Source organism: Canis aureus, chromosome 16 (assembly GCF_053574225.1).
Source record: "Canis aureus isolate CA01 chromosome 16, VMU_Caureus_v.1.0, whole genome shotgun sequence".
NCBI classification, from domain to species: domain Eukaryota; kingdom Metazoa; phylum Chordata; class Mammalia; order Carnivora; family Canidae; genus Canis; species Canis aureus.
Genome location: NC_135626.1, coordinates 26,437,420 through 26,462,852, shown reverse-complemented (window position 1 = coordinate 26,462,852; position 25,433 = coordinate 26,437,420). Strand labels below are relative to the sequence as shown.

The following is a 25,433-nucleotide window of genomic DNA, read 5'->3' as shown; positions in this document are numbered from 1 at the left end:
CCGGGTCTCCAGGATCGCACCCTGGGCCAAAGACAGGCACCAAACCGCTGCACCACCCGGGGATCCCTCTCATCACTTTTTTAAATAATTATTTCTTTATAAACTTTTTTTTTTTTTTTTTTATTGAGAGGAAGAGAGGGGCAGAGAGAAACTTAAGCAGGCCCTATGCCCAGCTCAAAGCCCAGTGGTGGTGGTGAGGGAGATGCTCACAATTCTGAGATCATGACCTGAGGTGAAATGAAGAGATGCTTACTTGACTGAGCCACCCAGGTGCTCCTCTTCACACACATTTTATTTCATTTATTTTTAAAGGTTTTATTTATTCATGAGAGACACAGAGAGAGAGGAAGAGACATAGGCAAAGGGAGAAGCAGGCTTCACGCAGGGAGCCCGATGTGACACTTGATCCCAGGACCCAAGGATCACGACCTGAGCTGAAGGCAGACAGACGCTCAACTGCTGAGCCACTCAGGCATCTCTCTTCATACACATTTTATTTTTTTTTTTAATTTTTTTTTTTTCCATACACATTTTAGAATAAAGGAAGGAATAGGGGAGCTGATTGGCAGGCCTTAGTAAATAATTTAGTTATTATCAGTTCTGTGTACTGTTTTATGATAACAGTGTTGGGAATGATTTGGAGGAGAGGCCTGGTGCCTAAATTCCAGAATGAAGAGGATGTCAAGTCTTGGGTCTTTACCAGGTAGCTTGTTCATTTTTCTTAGAAAAGAAACCCTTTTTTTCCCTTCCATTTTCAGCTTTTATTTTCAATTCTGTTTAAAGATACAGGTCCAGATTTTCTCTTATTTTAGGGGGGCAGTTTGTTTATATAGGTTGCCTGTAGTCCCCTCTTGCATATTCTATCTAAGCTATGTGCTTTCTCTCCTCTATTTTCATTGATTTCGAGCTTCCCTGAGACTAAGCAAAATTAAAATGTCTGACCCATTTGTAGCCTCTCTTATTTTCTCTACTGTTAAAGACATATTTTCTTTTAATATTCCTTATTATTTTAGTAAACAAAACTGAGTGCCTTACTTATCTAGCTCTTTGAATCTTAAAAGTATTTTAATTTTTTTTTAAGATTTTAATTTAATTTAATTTATTTATTTGAGAGAGAGCACAAGCAGCAGGGAGAGGGAGAGGAAGAAGCAGACTCCCTGCTGATCGGAGAGCCAGATGAGGGACTCCATCCCAAGACCCTAGGATCATAGGATCTGAGCCTATGGGGTAGGCGCTTAACCAACTGGGCCACCCAGGCGCCCCGTCTTGTTTTGTTTTAATTAAAACTAATTTGGATATGAAATTTAGGAACTTCAGGATACCCTTAGGATCATGGAAGAAAACTAGCTTGTTTAATAACTAGTCAGGGGGGTCTCTTGAAAGCAAATGATGTCTTAGAAATAAGTCTTAAAAGATCTTAGTCTTATTTGTGCTGAATATAATATAAATGTCCAACTCTTGTCTGAAACTACTGTTGGTTTCCTTGTTTCCATATCTCTCTGCATATATTCTCTACACAGTAGAGTGATCATTGTTAAACATTGTTACTCATTTGCTTAAAACTCTTTAGTAGTTTCCCTTTACGTTTAGAATAAATTCCAAACTCTTGGGATACCTGGGTGGCTCAGTGGTTGAGCATCTGCCTTTGTTGTTTTGTTTTTGTTTTTAAAGATTTTATTTATTTATTCATGAGACAGACAGACAGACACACACACACACACACACACACACATACACACACAAACAGAGAGAGAAGCAGGCTCCATGCAGGGAGCCTAATGTGGGACTTGATTCCGGGTCTCCAGGATCAGGCCCTGGACTAAAGGCGGCGCTAAACTGCTGAGCCACCCAGGCTGCCCACGCATCTGCCTTTGGCTCAGGTTGTGATTCCGGGGTGCTGGGATTGAGTCCTGCATCAGGCTCCCTGCCGGCAGCCTGCTTCTTCCTCTGCCTGTGTTTTAGTCTCTCTCTTGGTCTCTCATGAATAAATAAAATCTTTAAAAAAAAAAAAAAAAAATCCAAGCTCTCTTTCCTCATCTGTAAGATTCTGCCCAGTTCCTACCTAGCTCCTTACTCTTACCTACTACTCCTATGTGCTTCCTGACTTAATGACTTCAGCTTTCTTGCTCTCCCTTTAGAAAGCCAAGCTCATTCCTAATGGCCTTTAGAATTGTATTACAGGTGGGGAAACAGCTGGCTCCTTATTATTCAGCTGTGCTGAAAAGTTACCTTCTCTGGAAGTATTTTCTTGACTCTTTTATCTTAAACTATGGCTTTTCTTCACTCCCTAGATCACTACCTATCTTGTACACTGCTTTCATTTTTTTCCTTTATATATAACATCTGAAACTACATGATGTATTTGTTAATTATCTTTCCCGTATTAAAATGTAAGCTGTATGAGAGCAAGGACTCTCCGTCTTGTTTATTGCTGCATTCCTCCAGTATATACCCCCTCTCCCGAAAAATTCTAGACCCATAGTAGACATTCAGCAAATGTTTGGATAAATGAAACAATAGTATGGCCCTATGATTTTAGAACTTGTTTCCTTTCTAGATGATATTTTCTTACCTAATGTATATAAAATGTAGCATTTTGAATATATTTAGTTTTACAAACTTAAAGGGTAAGTTTTTATGGGCATATCATATTCATAAGAACCAAAAATCCTAGCCATAACTTTAAATAACTATATTAGCTGCTTCTGTGCATGAATATCTATAAGTGAAATGAAATGAAGATTTCTTAGAAGTTAATGCAGTTTAACTTTAGAATCTTTTCTGAAATTATTTGACGTTTTCCTCATTCAAGAAGAATGAGAAGAAAGAAGCGTAATGTAGAACGGTAACGTGCAGAGTAGAATGGTGCTGGGTCATGACTATGTAAGTTAGGGAAATAACATGCTTCTGTCTGTTCCTGGTCATCCTTTTTTCCTCTTCATAAAAAGAAAAGACTGAATAAAAAGTTTTTTTTTTTTTTTAAATTCTGTGTCTCATGTGAGTATTGTTTTGGTTACATCAGTTACCAAAATGGGTATTGTCTCACAATTTACTTTTAGATAGAATCCTTTTTATTACTATTGTAGATTAGACTATGGAAAAATATCACTTCAGCTGCTTAGCTACTTGAAATATGAACTAAAACATTTATGGAATATAATTGTTCTATATTTGATAGGTTACAAGTTTTTTGGTTTTATGTTTTAATTATCTGGATGATTCTTTTCCTTTTGTAGTTAACTGTTCTGTGGCAAAAGTTCTCAATTGGGGCAGTTTCTTACTCCTTTACTCATACTTTCCAGGTGACATTTGACAGTGTTAGAGACAGTTTAGATGATCATAATTGGGAGTGTGCCACTATTTGGTAGGTAGAGGCCAGGGATGAAATGTCCTACAATATATATAGGACAGTCCTTAACAACAGAGCCCAAAATGTTAATAGTGTTGGGGTGCTTTAATATCATGAATCACTTTTAACGGAAATTTGAACTCTAGAATAAATTATTAAAATAGGCCAAACCTGTTTACTGATTAGTTTTACTAGGGAGATGCCCCATACTATTATTCAGTAAAATACTTGGCATGGGCCTTGATGTTTGCATTATGCTAAAGCAAAAGTTTTGTTTTTTTTATTTCATATGTTAAAAGGATCTTGTTTGGGGATCCCTGGGTGGCGCAGCGGTTTAGCGCCTGCCTTTGGCCCAGGGCGCGATCCTGGAGACCCAGGATCGAATCCCACGTCGGGCTCCCGGTGCATGGAGCCTGCTTCTCCCTCTGCCTGTGTCTCTGCCTCTCTCTCTCTCTCTCTTTCTCTGACTATCATAAATAAATAAAAATTAAAAAAAAAAAAGGATCTTGTTTGGATAGCTTAGTAATTCAGGTCCTGCTATTAATGTTACTTGATTTAACAATAATGTCATGAGGATCATCAGATATCCCATCATTAAAATAAATTCTATGAATTAATGTTCTCTCTTGGTGGCATTTAAACAACCTTTCTAAATTCTTTATAGAAGCATTGTATAGCTTTAAAGATATCATATGATCTTTTCTAGTCATAGAATAATCCATTCAGAAGTCTAGATTGTTTTATATATAAGTAAGTTTCTGAGTTATTACCTAGACATTGTTATTTCTAATCTTTTTCCATAGTTGAGTTTTGTATTTATTTAGTATTCATTCATTCATTCATTCATGAGACACAGAAAGAGAGGGGCAGACATAGGCAGAAGGAGAAGCAAGCTCCATGAAGGGAGCCCAATGCAGGACTCGATCTTGGGACTTGATCCCAGGACCCTGGGACCACGCCCTGAGCCAAAGGCAGACCCTCAACTGCTGAGCCACTCAGGTGTCTCCATAGTTGAGTTTTGAAAGTTTATTTATTTATTTAATAAATAATTTATTGGTGTTGAATTTGCCAACATACAGAATAACCCCCAGTGCTCATCCTGTCAGGTGCCCCCCTCAGTGCCCGTCACCCATTCACCCCCACCCCCTGCCCTCTTCCCCTTCCACCACCCCTAGTTCATTTCCCAGAGTTAGGAGTCTTTATGTTTTGTCTCCCTTTCTGATATGAAAGTGTATTTAAATATATGACAGTTAATTAGGGGGCTGTTGTAACCTCTAAATTATTTCATCCTTAGGAACATTATCTTTTTTTTTTAATTTTTAAAAATTTATTTATTCATGAGAGACCCACAGAGAGGCAGAGACCTAAGCAGAGGGAGAAGCAGGCTCCATGGAGGAAGCCCGATGTGAGACTTGTTCTCGGGACTCCGGGATCACGCCCTGAGTCAAAGGCAGATGCTCAACTCCTGAGCCACCCAGGCATCCCCATTATCTTTCTTTTTAAATTCATATTCCTCAAAGATATATTTTATCATTTTGAATAAAACTGAAGTTTCTCTACTCTAGTATGCAAGATGCTGTAAGGCACTGTCAGTATAAAATAAATTTGCTCCTGGCCCTAAATGAAATTGTAATCTAATGGAAAATAAAATTCAATTCTCTGATAGAAGTACATATAAAATATGTTAGGGATGGAGAACCAGAGTGAAGAAGAGTTTAATTCCCATTCATGAAGATCCAGAAGTTTATATACTTGGGTAAGGATAGATTCCCAGATGTTGCTTAGTAGTTTGGTATGTCATGATAAGAAATTAGACCTGAAAGGTGGAGTAGGGCTATATAATGGAGTAGCAAAATATTGTTTATAAGCTTATATATTATCCTTGAGATGATAGGGGCACTGTTGCTAGTTTTTTTGAGGAAGATAAAAACAGGGTTTTGGAAAATAAGCATTTTATAAATATTAATCAAGTAGCATTATTGAAAGATTGTTTGGAATGAAGAGATATATATATTTATGAAAGGACATTAGTTTGGACATCAAGAATAGCTCAGGTATAAGGTGATTGAAGGCCCAAGGAAAATTAGAGATTGTTAGGGATGTGTGGAATTTTTTTTTTTTTTTAGATTTTTATTTATTCATGAGAGAGACTGAGAGACCGAGAGAGAGAGAGAGAAGAGAGAGGCCGAGACATAGGCAGAGGGAGAGCCTGGCTCTCTGTTGGGAGCCTGCTGCAGGACTCAATCTCAGGACTCCAGGATCACAACCTGAGCTGAAGGCAGGCAGTCAACCACTGAGCCACCCAGGCGTCCCAGGAATGTGTGGCTTTTGTGGGTGTAGAGTAGACTGAAGAGCTGTAAAGGAATGGTAAAGTAGAGGAGTAACAGGAGAGTTAAAGACCATATTTATTTTATGAGGGAAAGAGGAGGAAAAACAGATTTGAACACTTCTACCTTTTTATTTACTTTAGACTAAATCTTAAGCTTAATTTCTAGGATTTTTTTTTAAAGTTAAAGAAATGTTAATCCTTTGTTATCTTGAAGGAGAAGGATTGGGAAATTTAAATGTTTCAGCTATGCCTTGGTGTACAATATGGCTTAACTATGTGCTTGTAATACATATACATTATAAATTAGTGAATTCAGTTTTATAAGTCTGCTTAAAGGTTCAATCAGGCAGTTGTCAAGTGTCTGAAACTTAGGAGAGGAAACTTCTGTTAACCCAGTGGGAATAATGTATAATGCAAAGAGCAACAAGAATGTATCAGTATAAAAAGAACAACTTTTAAAATGAAAGTTGACTTTTACCAGGTGTATGCCATTTTAGAAAGCGAGGAAGGAGAAATTTGGACATTTATTTATGTTAAGTGAAAACTCAATTTCCATTTGGTATAAATAAAGTTTTCCATTGATTGCTATTTATGGGTGCCACTGTGCTTCCATAATAGGTGGATAAACAAAAGAAAGCAATACTTAGTTTAATTAATTCTAGGTAATATTGTCATATCTTGTCTGGAAGAATTTTTATTGAATAAAACTTGAAAGCATGTGCTACTCTAAGCTATGTTAAATTCTCTACAAAAATATTTTAGGAGGGGTGGTTCAGTTGGCTAAGTGTCCGACTCTTGATTTTTGCTTAGTTCATGACCTCTCAGGGTGGTGAGATCAAGCCCCTCATTGGGCTCTGTGTCAGTCTGTTTGAGATTCTCTTCCTTTCACACTCCCCCTTCCCAGCTCACATGCACAGGCATTCTCTCTCTCAAATAAATTACAGTTGATGAGTAATAAAAAAGTAATTTCAGTTTTCTTTGGGGTTTGCAAAGCTTCCTGTACATGGCTGTACCTAGTCCTCTTCCAGTTTGTTTGTATTTAGCTTTTTATCTTATTGAAACTATCTCTGTAGTTAACCATTTGGCTATATGTGAAAGTTTCTTTTAGAAAAGGAGAGGTGTTATTTCTGTTTCACAAAAGTACATGTATACTAAATAATTGGAGAGTGATGAAATAACTTTGAGTTTTTAATCCAGCATCTTTTAAAAATCACAGTTTTTTCTATTATGATTTTTAAATATAGATGGATGTGTAATGTAAATTATATTTTAAAATTTGTTGTGACTTGATACTCTTGATATTATTAACTACATTTAAATTCTTTGCATATCCCAATGTCTGTGAGAATCATTCAATAAAATAACAAGTTGTCTTTAGGCACTGCATTTGGTTTACTCATTTTTATTCTTAACAGAGCCCTATGCAGTAGCATTGGTTCTTTTAATGTTACTGCACACTAATTTAACTACCTATGTAAACAGTGTGGCAGTTTTCCTGCTTCTGCCAGAGGACAACTTAATATGAAAAAGATTTGTTTTATTCAGCCCTACACAGAGTAGTAGAGTTTTTCAGGTTGGTGGTGGGGAGGGGGAGTGGAATCTTACACTTTTCCCTTATGAATAGTTACTTGAATATACATACTTAAAATCCATCTAGCCCCTAACCTTGCTATATTACCTTAGCAAACCGTTTGTTTCCCCATAATTTACACATCAAAGTCAGAGAACATACCCTTTATTTCCTATCTTAAAAGGTTAATTTAAGTATTAAAATCTGTCAGAGTAGATGGAAGAACCAGTTTTAGAGTATTTATGTTAGAAGCTAATAGTTCAAAAAACAGTTATTTAGGGTCTAACATGGTAAGGTATAAAAGCTACTCTTAAATATTCATTTATAGAACAGAACTATTCTAACAATTGTGAAACATATCCCTGTTGACTAGTTAGCACCATGTTCTCATGGAAAAAAGTTTTTGTAGACTTAGGATTTTAGTTTTGGTGATAAATCTAGCATATTGGGAATAAAAATGGCATATATGATATTTGATAGCATATTAGGAAATATCAATTATGTTTGATGGCCTATATTTCAACCTTAGCTTGCAAGAGTATAGAGTGCTTCTCGTGCTGGGCATTGGTGAATAGATTTAAAAATCCGATATCCCTCTCATTCAGAGATTTTATGAGCTAGCAAATGCCTTCATCATTCTCACATCTTACATCTCTTAACGACTTTCTGTCTTAAATTACAGGACAGATAAGTGGCAGCAGTGTCACTTTCTGACAAAGATGGTTTATTTCAAAGTACAGGCTATTGTATTTTAGGGTTATTACGCAACCACAACATCTCTATCCTATGTGGCTTTTAGATATTCATTTAGGAAATATATATTGAGTAACTTATACATGCCACACACTGTTCTAGGCATTTGAGTTAATTTAGTGAACAAAAACAAGCTCCCCATCATTTAGGGGCTTATATCCTAGTGAGAGTGACAATCAACTATGAACATAAGCAAGTTATAAGTGCTATAGAGGAAAAAATAGAGCAGGGCAAAGGGGTTCAGTGTTGAGGCAGTTGGGCATTTTGCAATTTTAAATAAGGACTCGTACATAAAGTGACATTTAAATAAAACTCTTAGCAAGTGAGGAAGATGGCCATGCTGATATTTGGAGAAAGAATGCTCCAAACAAAAGGGAATAGCCAGGAATGTGTCTGGTCTGTTAGAGGAACATCAAGCAAATTCTTGGAAGCAGAATGAGAGGGGAAGTAGAATAACAGAAGATGAAGTTGGAGAGGAAAAGAGGAGAAAGATCATGGAAAGCTTTGGTAGGATTTTAGTTTTTATTCAGAATAAAATAGTCCTTATAGGATTTTGACTATGGTTTGCTTCTTTCTGGCAGCGTGGGAAACTCAGTTTTATAAACCACAGAAAACATGAATCTGGGAGTCAAAAAGTATCTTACACAAACCAAAATCAAATCATTCAGTATTCACATTCACCCAGCACCCTGGTCTTCAGAAAGAGAAAAGTCCTGATGCTTTCCAGGATTCTGGTGGTGCAGATCAGCTTGTTGTGATTTCTCCTTCTCTTAACCTAAGATTTCAGCTTTCTTTGGTGTCAGTTTCTTACTATTTTGTGTTTCCAACTTCACTGTTGTCTCCTGTCTTGTTCTGTTGTCCTTTGTCATTTTACTGGTTATTTTAGGAGAGTACAAAGAAACATGTTTATTAGTCACCATGTGAAACCATAAGGCTGATAATATAAAAATAGATTTTCCAATATGATCAGAAAAAACCTCTGAGGTACTTGCACTGAAACTTGCCATTATAAAGCCTCTTGTCAGAATTAATAATTATTATGTTTTTTCATGAAACAAATCAGATCTTTAAAAATTTTAAACTGAATCCATTCATGCAGTATGAAAAAGATAATCGCCTTTGTTGTAGTATAAATTGTATAAAGCTACTCTTGTCTCAACCATTTAGCCCACATTTTGAGAGTTCCTGTCCTGGAGCAGTTTTGATTTAAGAGTACCTTTAAGTTAATGGATTTGGATAAGGTAGTACATTTTAGGATTTGGGAACAGAATGGATTACCAAAAGGGTATATTTTGGTGGAAAGAACATATAGAGAGAGGAGGCCTAGCTTTTAGCTTCATTTCTCTGTTGCTGAATTTGAGGCTTTAATAAATCACATAACCTTTCTATACTTTGGTTTCTTCATTTATAAAATGAAGGATTGCAGGTTAGATCACTTTAATCCTGAAAACTTTATGATTCTTAAGTCATATTGGAATTTTTTCTGCTTTTATGGAAAATAAAATTAATTTTCTAATTTTTTTTTATGCAGGTTAATGGTGCAATGTAAGAAACCTTTAAAAGTTTCTGATGAATTAGTACAGCAATATCAAATTAAAAATCAGTATCTTTCAGCAATAGCATCTGATGCAGAGCAAGAATCTAAAATCGATCCATATGCATTTGTTGAAGGAGATGAGGAATTCCTTTTTCCTGATAAAAAAGATAGACAAAATAGTGAGAGAGAAGCTGTAAAAAAACACAAGGTGAGTAAAAGAAATCAGAGTATACCACAGGGTCACTGAAGATTTGTAACACTGCATATAGTACCATACTTCTCTTTTTTTTTTCTTTTAAAATAAATTTTAAAAAATAGAAGAGATTTATCATTAGGAAAAAAATTTTTTTTGAGAACAAGGGGGAGCAAGGTGGGGGAGACTGGGAGAGAGAGGGTTATTTTTTTTTAAGATTTTATTTATTTGAGAGAGAGCAGGAGTGGGGAGGAGGGGCAGAGGGAGAAAGTAAAGCGGACTCCCCACTGAGTAGGACGCCTGATATGGGGCTAGATCCCAGGATCATGAGATCATGACCTGAGTTGAAGGCAGATGCTTAACCAACTGAGCCACCCAGGTGTCAAAAGAGAGAGGGAGAGGGAGAGTGTGAGTGAGTGAGTGTGAGAGAGTGTGAGTCTTAAGTAGGCTCCTCACCCAGTGCACAGCCTGACATGGGGCTTAAGCTCGTGATCCTGAGATCATGACTTAAGCAGAAATCAGGAGTTGGACACTTAACTGACTGAGCCACCCATGTGCCTCAGGAAAACTTAAAAAAAAAAAAAAAAAAAAGTGAATCAGGCACAGCATACAGAATTTAAGAGATTATGTGGACTTCATAGCTGGTCTCTCTCATACTGAAAAGATTGTTACTGTTCAAGAATTTTTGTGTTAAAGAGTACATTAACTTCTGTGATATTGAAGTCAGGGCATTTAAGTAAATAAACTATTTTGACACTGAGTTAAAATATGGTATAGGTGAATTGCATTTTCAGAAATATAATAAAATACACTGCTGAGTTTATAAAATACATATTTTTGAATGTGCGTTAAGAACTTACAGTGTCTCTTAAAGTAATATGTTTAATGTAGGATATGGAAGTATTTACTAAATTTTAAAAATTAAATATTAGAGGATCTATTAAGCACAAGGTAACTCTTGGATAAGAACTTTGCCTTAAATATAAAATATGGAGGGCAGCCTGGGTGGCTCAGCGGTTTAGCGCCGCCTTCAGTCCAGAGCGTGATCCTGGAGACCTGGGATCGAATCCCACGTCAGGCTCCCTGCATGGAGCCTGTTTCTCTCTCTGCCTGTGTCTCTGCCTTTCTCTCTCTCTCTCTCTCTCTCTCTGTGTGTGTCTCATGAGTAAATAAAATCTTTTAAAAAAATAAAACAAAATATGGAAATTTAAAAAATTGTGAAAAGGACTCAGTTACAAGTTTAGTACAGAGAATTCATTTCACAAAGTTTTAAACCTTACTAAGTGCCTGGTACTTGAAATTTTGTCCTTTGGTAAATATGAAAACAGTAGTAGCTGGGAAGGCTTTAGGTACTATAGAAAGAACATGGACTTTGGAATTTTACAGATTTAGGTTGGAATCCCAGTTCCTCTTTTTATTTATCAGATATATTTCCTGGATTATCTTTAGAACTGTATTTATAATTTGAACATAGTACTTCCTTTTCATATAGGTTAGTTGTGGGAATTAGTATGTCTGTAGAACACCTAGTGGGATGCTTGACATGTAATTACTCAAAAGTTGGAAGATTTTGTTAACTTAAATTATATATTTCAATCTAATATGTAATACTTTTTTGCAGGTAGAAGATGGGCCATCTAGTGTAACAGTGTTATCACATGAAGAAGATGCTATGTCATTATTTAGTCCCTCTATCAAGCAAGGTAAAACTTCCGTATCCTAATCAAAATGTTGCATTCCAGGATTATTACTACAAAGTAATTTGATATTATTGGATTTAACAGTGATCCTTTAAAAATAATTCATATGTTTCATAAGGAGGTACCTATCTTAAAATGATGGGTTTATTGTTTGTTTTGTACTGAGAGAATCAAGTTAAGGTGATAGAAATTCTGTTTTGAACTGTTGGAACTTTACTTTCTCACAAATAAAAATAGTTCTCATCTGTAAAATTAGATTTAAAGAAATCATTGCCTAAGGTCTTTCTTACATCTGAAAACTTATAAATTAGTCTTGACTGTAATTTTGTTGTCCTTTCTCACTCAAATTAGAACTGTTGCTAAAATTATTAATTTAATCAATATTTACCAAGCAGGTGATACATGTAGGCACTGTTCTTGCCACTGAGGATGCTGTGGCCAAGGCTCTACTTTGAAATTGTCTTGGCTAGGGCTTGTTGTGTTTGGAATAGAGAGACATGGCATGTTATTTCTTTTACAAAATCTATTTAACTTCTGACGAAAGCAAAGGAGGTTGTCCTTTTTAGGGGCAAAGTTATGTTTTAATATAGGGGGTCAGGTCAGGCTCTGTGCAGCCAAAAACAAGGATAAGGAAGAGATGGTCTTTCATGAAGTAAATTCAGTTGATAATTCCAAGTAACTTGGTAAGTTAACAGTTTGTGTTCTTTGAATATTTACCTACCCTAGAATGTAAGGAATGTATAATCTTACCTTGTGTGTTCTCAAAATATGGACCACATACCACATTCTGGAGCATCTTTTGAGATGGAGCTTGGAAATCTTGGTTTTTAATAAGTACTCTAGATGATTTTTTACACCAAATTTCAGAACTGCTCCAGTGAATTTTTAGAACTGACATGCAGAGGCACTTGGAAAGTGACCTTTATTTTTTTGAAAATGACTGTTTCAGGTCACTTGATATTCCAAGGATGCTTCAGGTTATATACCAAACTGCAAATTTGTTGTTCATTGTGGGAATGTAAAAGCCGTTTAACTTCCATTGGTATTTGTATTTTTTCTTAAGTAATCATGTATTTTCTCCCCTACAATTGGAGAAAATGGAAAATAAAATTGTAGAAGTAAAATGAAGCTTAACCAAAAGGTAACATTTATTGAGTACTTAAGTGCCTAGCATTGGACAAACTGCTTTAGCTACGTCCTTTCATGTTTAATTCTTGCCATTACTAAGGTTCAGAGAGGTTAAAGTTACTTGCTCAGGGTCATTCTATTACTGTTGGAGTTGATAATTCAATAATTGTCTGACTCAAGAGCCAGAGCACTTAGTCATTATACTGTGCTTTCACATTTCAGGAAGATAGAAAAATAAAAGTGTGTGTGTGTGTGTGTGTGTGTGTGTGTGTACTTTTGTCCTAAGAGTGTTTATCTTTTTATTTGCTATATAAAAATCAGAATACATAGCCATGTTATGGATTACATAGCCTTTGATGAGTTTCCTGGAGAAGTTACTACTGTTTATTTGCAACTTTATTTCTATGAAAAAAATTTATAGATTTTAAGCAAATCACAATTTCTTATTGCATAATACCCTTATAAGTTGAAAGTTAGTTATCTAGCTTAAATAAATAGAATAATACTATTTGGTCAATAGAAGAATTTTTTAGTTTGTTTTTCTGATTGACATATATAGATGCTCCACGCCCTACTAGTCATGCCCGTCCGCCATCAACCAGTTTGATATATGACTCAGACCTGGCTGTCTCTTATACTGACCTTGATAATCTCTTCAATTCTGATGAAGATGAACTAACAGTGAGTATTCTATTATTGATTAAAGTTATAGTTTGTTTTTCTTGATTTTATATGGACTTATTTTTCAGAAGTAATGTGTGACTTGAATAATAGGTTTTAGTCCTGAAAAACAGGAAATATTTTAGTTGGTTCCTTTTTTTTTTCTTTCTTTCTTTTTTAAAGATTTTATTTATTCATGAGAGACACAGAGAGAGATGGGGGGGTGACAGAGATGCAGGGAGCTGGACGTGGAACTCGATCCCGGGTCTCCAGGATCAGGCCCTGGGCTGAAGTGGCGCTAAACCACTGAGCCACCCGGGCTGTCCCAGTTTCTTTTTTTTAAACCTATATTTGAGCAATCGTGGCATAGTGTTGCCTATAAATTATGCGGGTTTTTTCTTTTTTTATATATATATTTGAAGGATATGTGTGATTAAGCTTAATTTCTACATATATTCTTTTTCTGCAGTCTTTAGGAAGCACAATTATTTTCCTGTTCTTTGATCCTCTCATTTGAAAAATGACTCTGGAATTGGCTCACATACATAAAATAACAAGTAATTAATATTAAAATTGTATGCCTTGTCAATTTATTAAGGAATACTACTTATTTTGAGTATGCTTGGCATTATAGCCATTATTATAAGATAGCTGTATGCTATAATAATGAAAGAGGAAGAAGAAGAAATTTTTAATTTTGAACGTCCATTTGCAGGGAAAGTTGATTATACAAGAAAGCTTAAAATGAGATTTGCTAGAATGTCAAGTCTTTAGTAAATTAATGAGCTGAGTGCTACATTATCATAAAAGGGAATTCCATTTTCATTTGCACAAAGGTAGCTTGGAAACTTCTTTTTTTTTAAAGATTTTGTTTATTTATTTATTCACGAGCGACACAGATTGAGAGAGATAGAGAGAGAGAAAGAGAGAGAGAGGGGCAGAGACACAGGCAGAGGAAGAAGCAGGCACCATGCAGGAAGACATGGGACTTGATCCCGGGTCTCTAGGACCAAGCCCTGGGCTGAAGGCGGTGCTAAACCGCTGAGCCACCCGGGCTGCCTAGCTTGGAAACTTATATAGTACATTTGGTCTTTCTTGTTCTATATAATATGTATTTTTAATCTTCTCTATTGTATGTATGTATATACACACATTTGTATGTACATTTGATTCTTTAATAAAGTGATGTAAGGCAGCTATAGCTATACATAAACTTACATTCTATATCCCTAAATACTTTGGTACTTTTATGCTTTCTCTTTGTAACCATTCATGTATCAGCTGTGACTCTAGTGAGGTAAAAGGTTGTGATTAGAACTCAGTCTACATGTTTATGACAAAGTGGCTAACAAACTTGAACCACGTTGTCAGATCTAAAAACATTGGTGACAGATTAGAGATGGTAAAACTTGATTTGTTCAATGTATTAAAACTGATTTTTAGTTAGGTATCTTGTTTTTCATATGAGATCTTTCTGAAGTTTGTGCTTTGCTTTACATGTTGTAGCATTTTTGTAAGAGTGAGGAGGTTATTAAATATGGTAAAAGTGTAAATTAAATTAGAATTCAGAGGGGTGATTGATTATATAGGAAACTTTAATATGTTTTATTTAAGGGGACAAATGCTTTTTGAGTATCTTTTACTAAGAAGTAGTTCTGATACTACAAATCCTTCTTATTGCAGGTTTCCTCCTTTTTTTTTTTTTTTTTTTTTAATTTTTATAGACTTTAAATGATTGGTTATTTTTGCTTCTGTGTGTCCTGAAAGTATTGGTCATGTTTTTTGGAAAAACTTTTCCCTCTGTTAATTTGCAGGATTATCAGATAAATAATCTGTTTCACTGATTGCCTAAAAAGTATTTTACATCTTCACAAATTGTATCTAATAACTAATATTTGGCTATAGTACAACCAGAATAACATATTTGATGAATGGTTTTGACCTTTAAGTTATATCTTAATGATTACCATCTTGGATCACCTTGAACTTTAAATTTCAGGTAAATAATGTGTTTTGTTTTTGTTAACAGCCTGGATCTAAAAAGTCAGCAAATGGAACAGATGATAAATCCAGCAGTAAGGAATCAAAGACAGGAAACCTGGACCCGTTATCTTGCATAAGTAAGCTTCCCAAATCTCCAGATAAATCTATAAATTTTTAATCTGAATAAAATTCCCCACCCCTTACTTTTACACACAGATTAACTTCTTTTTAGTCTTATGTTAAAATGTGTGTTTTATTAACTATAGGCACTGCAGATCTTCATAAAATGTATCCTACACCACCATCGTTGGAACAACATATTATGGGATTTTCTCCAATGAATATGAGTAATAAAGAATATGGTAGTATGGATATAACACCTGGTGGAACTGTTCTAGAAGGAAATAGTTCTAGTATAGGAACACAGTTCAAAATTGAGGTTGATGAAGGATTCTGTAGCCCAAAACCTTCTGAAATTAAAGTAAGTATTTTATTTTTCTAGAAAAACAATTGTTTTCCTTTTTTTTTTTTTTTTTTTTTAGAGAAGGGGAAATGGAGAGGCAGAGGAATAGGGAGAGAGAGGATCTTAAGCAGGCTCCACACCCAGTGTGGATCTCACAACTCTTAAGATCATGACCTGTGCCAAAATCAAGGGTCAGACACCCAACCAACTGAGCCAACCAGGCACCCCTTCCAATATTTTCTTATAGATTGAGTTTGTTGCTGTATTAAAAAAAATCTGTTCCTAGTGATTCTCATTTTGTAGTTACCAGATTTGAAGACTAGTGGTGACACTATTAAGAATGTAGTTAAGAACATATAGTCTGCTTCCATAATTTGGCTATTGTAAATAATGCTGCTTTAAATGTAGGGGTGCATCTATTCCTTTGAATTAGTGTTTTTGTAATTGTTGAGTAAATACCCAGTAGTGCAATTATTGAAATTTAGGGTAGTTCTATTTTTAACTTTTTAAGGAACCTTCACTGTTTTCCACAGTGGCTGCACCAGTTTGCATTCCTCCTAGCAGTGCAAGAGGGTTCCTTTTTCTCCACCAACACCTATTGTTTCTTATGTTTTTCATTTTAGCAATTCTTAAAAGTGTGAGGTGATCTTACTGTAGTTGTTTGTTTGTTTTTTTACTTTAAGTTAGCTCCATCCCTACATGGGGCTCAAACTCAAGATCCTGAGATCAGGAGTTACATACTCTACCAACTGAGCCAGGCAGGCACCTCTCTTGTTGTTTTGATTTGCCTATCCCTGATGATGAATGATGTTGAGCTTATGAATGGATAAAGAAGATGTATGTACACAGAGAGGAATATTATTCAGCCATAAAAAATGAAATCTTGCCATTTGCAATGATATAGATGGAGCTAGAGAGTATAATGCTAAGCAAAATACAAAATACGTCAGAGAAAGAAATTTTGTGTGTGGTATATAACAAAGGAAATGAGCAAAGGAAAAAAAAGAGAAACCAAGAAGCACTTGACTATAAAGATAAACTGATGGTTGGTTACCAGAGGAGAAGTTAGTAGGGGATCAATGAAATAGGTGATGAGAATTATTAAGGAGTGCATTGGTGATGAGCACTGGATAATGTACAGGATTACTGAATCACTATATTAACACACCTGAAACTAATATAGCACTGTATGTTAATTAACTAGAATTAAAATAGAATGCATTTAAGAATAGAATTACATTGGGGCAACTGGCTGGCTCAGTCAATAGAGCATGTGACCCGTGGTTTCCGGTCGTGAGTTGAAGCCCCATATTGAACACGGAGTGTACTTAAAAAAAAAAAAAAAAGAAGAGAAGAAATAGAATTATATTTACATTTTATTGTTTTGTTTGAAGAGAGGGGGAAAAGGCTAGAATTAGTTTGGCCTTTTTTTTTCCCTAGGAAGATAAGATGCTGAATGTCATGGTCTTTGCATTGTAGGATTTTTCTTATGTCTATAAGCCTGAAAATTGTCAAGTTCTGGTGGGATGTTCCATGTTTGCACCTCTAAAAAGTCTACCAAGCCAATGTCTGCCTCCTATCAAGTTGCCAGAAGAGTGTATTTACCGTCAGAGTTGGACTGTTGGAAAATTGGAATTGCTTCCTTCAGGGCCTGCTGTGCCATTCATCAAAGAGGGGTATGCTTTAGATTTATGTTATTGGTATAGTGTAGGTGTGCTTATATAGCTTTAATTTTTTTATAGAAGTACCTACTTTGCTAGTACTTAAAAAAAAAATACTGGTTTTTTAAAATTCTAAAAGTGGCTTTTGATCAATAAATATAATGGTATTAGTTGAGTATGGATAAAGTGTTGGAAAACTTAAGACCATTATGCCTTGATTATTTGCCTCACTTTTTAGGAGGGGTTGACTTCAGAAGCATCTTTTATTTTGCTCTAAAATTCTAAATCCCATTTGTGTATTTGCCATATTACACACTTTTCATATTTTAATATCTCTGAAATTTGGGTTATAATTGGCAGCATCTTAAGATTACCATTGTCCCTTATTGCATGTAAACATCTCTAAAATCAAGTATTTCTTTTTTTTCAACAATGACCTCTTAAGATCAATGAGACATGGTTATTTGTTGTACAAGAAGTATAGATAGTAAATGTGGATGCCTAGGTTTGAATAAGTGTAAACAGATTTTATTTACAATTTTGGAACTGGTTGGTTGGACCACAATGGTCACCTAGAGTGGATGTATTAACCAGAAATATACTTTAATTATACTTGTAATTTTTTTTTTTATACTTGTAATTTTTGCACTAATTGTGTTTTCATAATTTTCAGCGTTACTGAAAAATACTGGGACATTTTTAGTTCTATTTCATATTACTAATATGTTCCTCTATGTGTTTGATTTTCTTTTATCTTTGTGACAGTAGTGATGGAAGTACTATTGATCAAGAATATGGTCCTGCTTACACACCTCAAACTCATACTTCTTTTGGGATGCCTCCGAGCAGCGCCCCTCCTAGTAACAGTGGAGCAGGAATTCTTCCTTCTCCATCTACGCCTAGGTTTCCGACTCCAAGGACTCCAAGGACTCCAAGGACTCCCCGAGCTGGTGGACCTGCTAGTGCTCAAGGTTCAGTCAAATATGAAAATTCAGACTTGTATTCACCAGCTTCCACCCCATCCACATGCAGACCCCTTAATTCTGTTGAACCTGCAACTGTTCCCTCCATCCCTGAAGCACACAGTCTTTATGTAAATCTCATTCTTTCAGAATCAGTTATGAATTTATTTAAAGACTGTAACTTTGATAGTTGCTGTATCTGTGTCTGCAATATGAATATCAAGGGTGCCGATGTTGGAGTTTACATTCCAGATCCAATGCAGGAAGCACAGTATAGGTGTACCTGTGGCTTCAGTGCTGTCATGAATAGAAAATTTGGAAACAATTCAGGATTATTTCTTGAAGATGAACTAGATATCATAGGACGCAACACAGAATGTGGCAAAGAAGCAGAAAAACGTTTTGAAGCTCTCAGGGCTACTTCTGCTGAACATGTTAATGGAGGATTAAAGGAATCTGAAAAATTCCCAGATGAATTGATATTATTGCTACAAGATCAGTGCACTAATTTATTTTCACCCTTCGGAGCAGCAGACCAAGACCCTTTTCCCAGAATTGGTGTAATTAGTAATTGGGTACGTGTTGAAGAGCGGGACTGTTGCAATGACTGCTACCTTGCATTAGAACATGGGCGTCAATTCATGGATAACATGTCAGGTGGAAAAGTTGATGAAGCACTTGTGAAAAGTTCATGCCTACATCCCTGGTCCAAAAGAAATGGTAAGTATCCTAATGGGATAATTTTTCTGTTTACTTTCCCTTAGTTGTATGACTGTTTTAAATTTCTGGGGTTTTTTTTGTTTTTTGTTTTTTGTTTTTGGATTGTTTTTCTTAGGAAATAGTACTAAAGGCAGTTTTCTTTTTTTTTTTTTTTTTTTTTTTTTTAAAGGCAGTTTTCCAAGTAGCTAATAGAGAATTTAAATTTATACTTAAAACTCCTTTTGAATGACATTGTTAAAGGGAGAATTTCCTAGCAGTTTAGTTTAATTTCACCAATAAAAGTATGGTTATTGTAAGTCTGTAATTATGTCCTTATGTAGGAGTATAAAAGGCACTTTGCAGATGTTAATTAGCAGAAAATTACTAGTTGTCTGCTTTATTCAACATTCTTTCACTCATTAAATATTTACTGAGCGCCTGATATGTGCTACACACTGTTCCTTTATAAAGTACAGCATTAAATGAAGCAAACATACTTCCTGCCCTATTTGAGCCTATAATTTAGTGGGGAAGACATAAACAAAAAAAGAGAAGTAATTATATAATGTTAGATAGTGACAAATGCTTTGAAGAAAAAGGAAGGGGAAAGGTGTGGAAAAGGACAAGATTGGGGCACCTAGGTATCTCTGTCAGTTAAGTGTCTGCCTTTAGCAATAGAAATATGACTAGTAGGTTCTAGGTATATTTGGGAAATAGAACCTACAAGATTTGCTGATACAAGAGAAGATGAGGAATCAAGGATAGCTTGAGCAGCAAAATGAATGATGGGTCTAATTATAGAGGAGGGAAACGTTGAGGGAGGAGTTCAAATGCACATTTGGAGATACAAGTTTTAAATTCAGAGGAGTGGGGCAGCCCGGGTGGCTCAGTGGTTTAGCGCCGCCTTCAGCCCAGAGCTTGATCCTGGAGACCCAGGATCGAGTCCCATGTCAGGCTCCCTGCATGGAGCCTGCTTCTCCCTCTGCCTGTGTCTCTGGTGTGTGCGCTGTCTCTCTCTCTCTGTGTCTCTCATGAATAAATAAATAAAATCTTAATTAATTCAGGGGAGTGGTTGGAGTTGTAGATTAAAGTTTTCTCTTGGGGTGCCTTGGGTGACTCAGTCAGTTAAGTGTCGGCCTTCAGTGGTAGGTCATGATACCAGGGTGGGATTGAGCCCTGCATTGGGCCATGGAGAGCTGGCTTCTCCCTCTGCCTTACCCCTGCTTGTGTTCTCTTGCTCTCTCCATCAAATAAATAAATAAAATCTTTATAAACATTTTTTTTCTTTTTGGAAATTTTCAATATTAAAATCTGGGGAGTTAAAAAAAAATCTGGGGAGTTAGATCAAACAACCTAGAGAATGACTAGAGAGAAGTCCACGGATACAACTGATGTTTAGAGGTAGAGAAGAAGGGGAGGATCCAGGATAGGAAACAAGGAGGTGAGAGGAAAACCAAGAGAGTATGATGCCCTAGAAGCCAAGTATGGGAAATGGTTGAAGGAGAAAATGGTCATCAGTGTCAAATAATGTTATACAGTTACAATGTTGGATACTTTACATAGAGTTCTAAAGATCTAACGAGGGGCAGCCCTGGTGACGCAGCAGTTTAGCGCTGCCTGAGCCCAGAGTGTGATCCTGGAGACCCGGGATCGAGTCTCACGTCAGGCTCCCTGTATGGAGCCTACTTCTCCCTTTGCCTGTCTCTGCCTCTCTCTGTGTCTCTCATGAATAAATAAAATCTTTAAAAAAAAAAAAAAAAAAAAAGATCTAATGAGCTAATCCATATTAAGTGCTTATTACAGTGCTTGGAACATAGTAAGTACTATATTAATAAAAGCTTCAATTATTAAAATAATCAACTAGATATTTTTCTTTCAGGCACAAACAACCTAATACTTTTAAAAAGATATCTCAGTATACCATTAACTTTTCTAACCCTTGGTTATTGTACAGAAAATTAGCCTCCTTGAAAATACGGTTTTTGGTAAAGATCTTTTCTAAGGTGATGTGTGCCATATAATAACTTATATTTGGTCCATGTGTCATTCACTAATTCTGTCATTTTTTTTTGACACGTGCAAAATAATATCCCCTACCTTTAAATTGCTTAGATACTACTCAGAGAACCAAAAGTATAATGCAGGGTTGAAAGAAATAAAAATACCCTAAATGCCCATTGACAGGAGAATGGATAAATAATTATGGTAGTACAGATAGAATGTTGTATGGTTCGAACATGAATAAAACTATATATAACAAACAAATGAATCTTAATATTGAGGGGAAGGAGTGTGGGAACAAGTCCTAGAAGATTATAAATGGTAAGTTACCTTTTTGTAAAGCTTTAAAACAAGTAAAACTAAATATTTCGTAGATGCTCATGAAATTAAGATAGTGGTAATTTTCAAAAGTTGAGGGAAGGATAGAACAGGGAGAAGCACTAATAAGATTGTTCTGGTGATGTTCTAGCTCTTGATCTATGAGATCGTAGTTGTTCATAATGTTATTATTATTAAAGAAAATTTGTGGTATAGGAGGGCAGTACTTGGACCAATGGTTAATATTTTGTTCATGACATAGTTTGATGATGCATTGAACTACTTAAACTCAAGCACCAAGTTAAAAAAGGAAAAGGTATAAATGAATGTCATAGGTGTTCAAAAGGCAAGATTGTTTCAAACATGGGTAGTAGTTAAGAATATATTTTGTGGAGGCCGACTGCTTGAGTTTGAAATACTGCTTTATCACTATATACTGTGACCATGGGCAAGTTATTTAATCTCTCTGTGCCTCAATTTTCTTAAATTGTGTCAATAATAGTATTTGTCCCAAATAGGCTTGAGAGGAGGATCAGTGTTCTATGTAACACAGAGAGTAGTGCCTGGCACAAACTAAGAACTCAGATATTAGCAATTAGTAGTAATAGCAGAAGCAGTAGCCTTAGTGGTACTCTATTTCTATTATTTGTTTTTAAGATCCAACTCATCTTGAAAGTTTTTATCACAAGAAAAAATATGTAACTATGTATGGTGATGGATGTTAAGTGTTAAGTGTTTTTCACTGTGGTGGTCATTTTGCAATATATACAAATATTAAATCATTACATTGTACACCTGAAACTAATGTTTATGCCAGTTTTACCTTGATAAAAGTTTTTTAAAAGGACCAACTTATTTGCCAGAAAGAAAATATCAAGCCTCAGCGTGTTTTGTGTAACAATAAACATTGATATAAATAGGAAACTTTACAGCCATAGAGATAAATTTCATCCTAACAACTTGTGTTAAAATAATTCAAAACAGGGCAGCCGTGGTGGCCTAGCGGTTTAGCACCACCTTCAGCCCGGGGTGTGATCCTGGAGACCCAGGATCAAGTCCCACGTCGGGCTCCCTGCACAGAGCCTGCTTCTCCCTCTGCCCCCACCCCCCCCCCCCCCGTCATAAATAAATAAATAAAATCTTTTTTAAAAAAATAATTCTAAACAGAGGTGCCTGCTTAGATCGGTTGTAAGAGCACTCCACTCTTGGTCTTGGGGTCATGAATTCAAGTCCCTGGTTGGGTGCAAATTACTTAAATAGATATTTTTTTTTTAAAGTAATTCAAAAGGCAGCTGGGTAGCTCAGTCAGTTAAGTGTCTGCCTTTGGCTTTAGTCATGATCTCATGGTCCTGGGATTCAGATAGGGCTCTCTACTCAGCAGAGAGTCAGCTTCTCCCTCTTCCTCTGCTCCTCATCTTTGTGTTTGCACAAGCTTGCTGTCTCTCAAATAAGTAAATGAAATATTTTTTTAAAAAAATACTGTAATATTGTATAATATTGGAGTACTTCGTTAAACTACAGCAGTCTCATGAAAGAAAAGGTCCTACATTAGGCCTTTGCCCTAATTGTTTCCCCTGTCTGGGACACCTTTCCCTCGTATGTTTACAAGGGTAAACCATCTTTTGTCTCCTTTAAATCTTCTCAGATGTCAGGGCACCTGGGTGGCTCAGGTGGTTAAGCATCTGACTTGATCTCAGGTCAGGTCTTGATATCGGGGTCGTGAGTTCAAGTCTCATGTTGGACTTCATGCTGGGCATGGAACCTAATGTAAAAAAATCAAAATCTTCTCAGATGTCATTTTCTTAGTATAAAATTAGAAACTCCTCTTCATGTTCTCCATCCTCCTCCTTTTGCTTTTTTCTGTAGTGTTTGTATTACCTTCTAACATACTGTGTAGTTTGTTGATTAATTGTCTCTCCATTAAATTTCCCCAGTGCAAGTTCTGTGTACATGCTAGGGTTTTTGTGTGTTTTGTTTGTTGATATACCCCAGTACTTAAAACAGTGCCTGGCAAATAGTAGATGTCCAAGTTGTTTTAAAATATTTGAAGAAATTACAAACGTAAAAGCTATAGTTTGTGTATTTTAATGGTAATGTTTATTTTTTTCATGATAGGGAAAGCTTTGTTCTAGTTATGAAAAAAATACATACTTGCTGAAAGGAATGAATCCCGACAGTGCAGAGAAATAGAAGTAAAAATTGCCCAAATTTCTGCCCATTCATACCATTACAGCACTCTTAAGACCATTCTTCTTCAACAGCTTTATTGTTTAAACTTTATGAACCAACCTCGCTAGCTTCCGATTTTCCTTCTGCAGTTTCCTCACCTCTCTCTAGGGTCTTGCTCTGGATTAGGTTTTGGCTTAAGAAAATGTGTTCTATCCAGACCACTAAAACTTTCTCCATATTGGCAAAACCTTGGACTTTTCATCTCATTTGCGTGTTCACTGGAGTAGCACTTTTAATTTTCTTTGAGAACTTTTCTTTTGCATTCACAACTTGGCTATTTGGTGCAACTTAGCTTTCAGCCTCTGTGGGCCTTCAACATGCCTTCCTCACTAAGCTTAATCATTTCTAGCTTTTGATTTAATGTACAACTCTTCCATTCACCTGACACTTAGAGGCCTTGCAAGGTTATTAACTGGTCTAATTTCAATATTGTTGTGTCTCAAGGAATAAAGAGGCCCAAGGAGAGGGAGAGAGATAAACAGCCAATTCTGGAGCAGTCAGCATTTATCAAATATGCCATCTTATATATATGTGCATGGTTCATGGGGTCCTCCAAAATTTGTAATAGCGACATGAAAGATCACTAATGGATCACAGATCACTGCAACATATATCGTAATAATAAAAAAACCTGAAATATTGGGAGAATTACTCAAGTGTGACAGAGACACGAAGTAAGCATATGGTATTGGGAAAATGACACCAATAGACCTGTTTGTTACGTGGTTGCCAGAAACTATCAACCTGTAAGAAATTGTGAAACAACAAAACAAGATATGCCTGTATTCACAGAGTTATGTACCCATCACCACTTGTTGGTTTTAGAACATTTCATCACTATGACCCACTACTGGGTATCATCCATACCCAGTAGAATTTACTACCTAGTTCCCTCCAAACCCTCCCCCTCAATGCCAGTCAACTACATTCTCTCCATATAGATTGTTTTGGACATTTCACATAAGTAGAATCATACACCATATGATTGGTTTCTTTTACTTAGCATAGTGTTCTCAAAGTTTATCCATTTAGCATGCATTAGTACTTAATTGCTTTTTATTGACAAATGATTTTCTCTTGTATTGGGTATACCACACTTTATCCATTCATCTGTTGATGGATGTTTGGGTTGTTTCCACTCCTTGGCTATTAAGAATAATGCTGGTGTGAACATTTGTGTACAAGTTTTTATGTGAACATATGTTTTCATTACTCGTGGGTGTACTTACTGGGTCCTAGAACTCTTTTACCTTTTGAGGAATTGCCAGACTGTTTTCCAAAGCAGCTCTACCATTGTAGATTCCCACCAGCAATGTGTGAGGGTTCTGCTTTCTCCACATCATTAACACTTGTCATATTGTCTTTTTGATTATAGTCATCATATTGAGTGTGAAGTATCATCTCATTGTAGTTTTGATTTGCATTTCCTTAATGACTTTTCATGTGCTTATTATCCATTTGTATATCTTTGGAGAAATGTCTTTTCAGAGCTTTTGTCGCATTTTTTAATGAGACTTTTGTTTTTATCATTGAATTGTAAGTTCTTTATATGTTCTGGATACAAGTCTCTCATCAGATACATAATTTGCAAATATTTTCTATTCTCTGGGTTGTCTTTTTACTTTCTTGATGGTATCCTTTGAGGCAGAATAGTTTTTAATTTTAATGAACTTCGCATACTTACTTTCTTGTTGCTTGTGCTTTTGGTGTCATATCTAAAAAGGCTTTTCCTAACCCTAAGTCATGAATTATTACTGTGTTTCTTCTAGGAGTTTTATAGTTAGAGCACTTATATTTAGGTATATAATCCATTCCAAACTAATTTTTGTGTTAATAGGTATAAGCTTTTACATGTGGATATCCAACAGTCTTAGAACCATTTGTTAAAAAGATTATCT

At 35.8% G+C, this 25,433-nt stretch overlaps 1 protein-coding gene across 6 annotated transcripts in view; it reads left to right on the top strand.

Moving 5' to 3' along the window:
• The window catches only part of MED13 (mediator complex subunit 13), a 102,477-nt gene that overhangs the window by 49,095 nt on the left and 27,949 nt on the right, over window positions 1-25,433 (top strand). For 5 of the 6 annotated variants that reach the window (XR_013354282.1, XR_013354283.1, XR_013354284.1 and 2 more), the window contains exons 10-16: window positions 9,533-9,746; window positions 11,353-11,434; window positions 13,119-13,240; window positions 15,249-15,339; window positions 15,469-15,683; window positions 17,145-17,341; window positions 18,092-19,008. Coding sequence is in view for 3 of the 6 variants with exons in the window: in XM_077852389.1 (XP_077708515.1) it covers window positions 9,533-9,746; window positions 11,353-11,434; window positions 13,119-13,240; window positions 15,249-15,339; window positions 15,469-15,683; window positions 17,145-17,341; window positions 18,092-19,008 (1,838 nt within the window). In the remaining 3 variants the exon portion in view is untranslated. The remainder of the gene's footprint in view (window positions 1-9,532; window positions 9,747-11,352; window positions 11,435-13,118; window positions 13,241-15,248; window positions 15,340-15,468; window positions 15,684-17,144; window positions 17,342-18,091; window positions 19,009-25,433) is intronic. The other variant, XM_077852388.1, reaches the window with a different exon arrangement.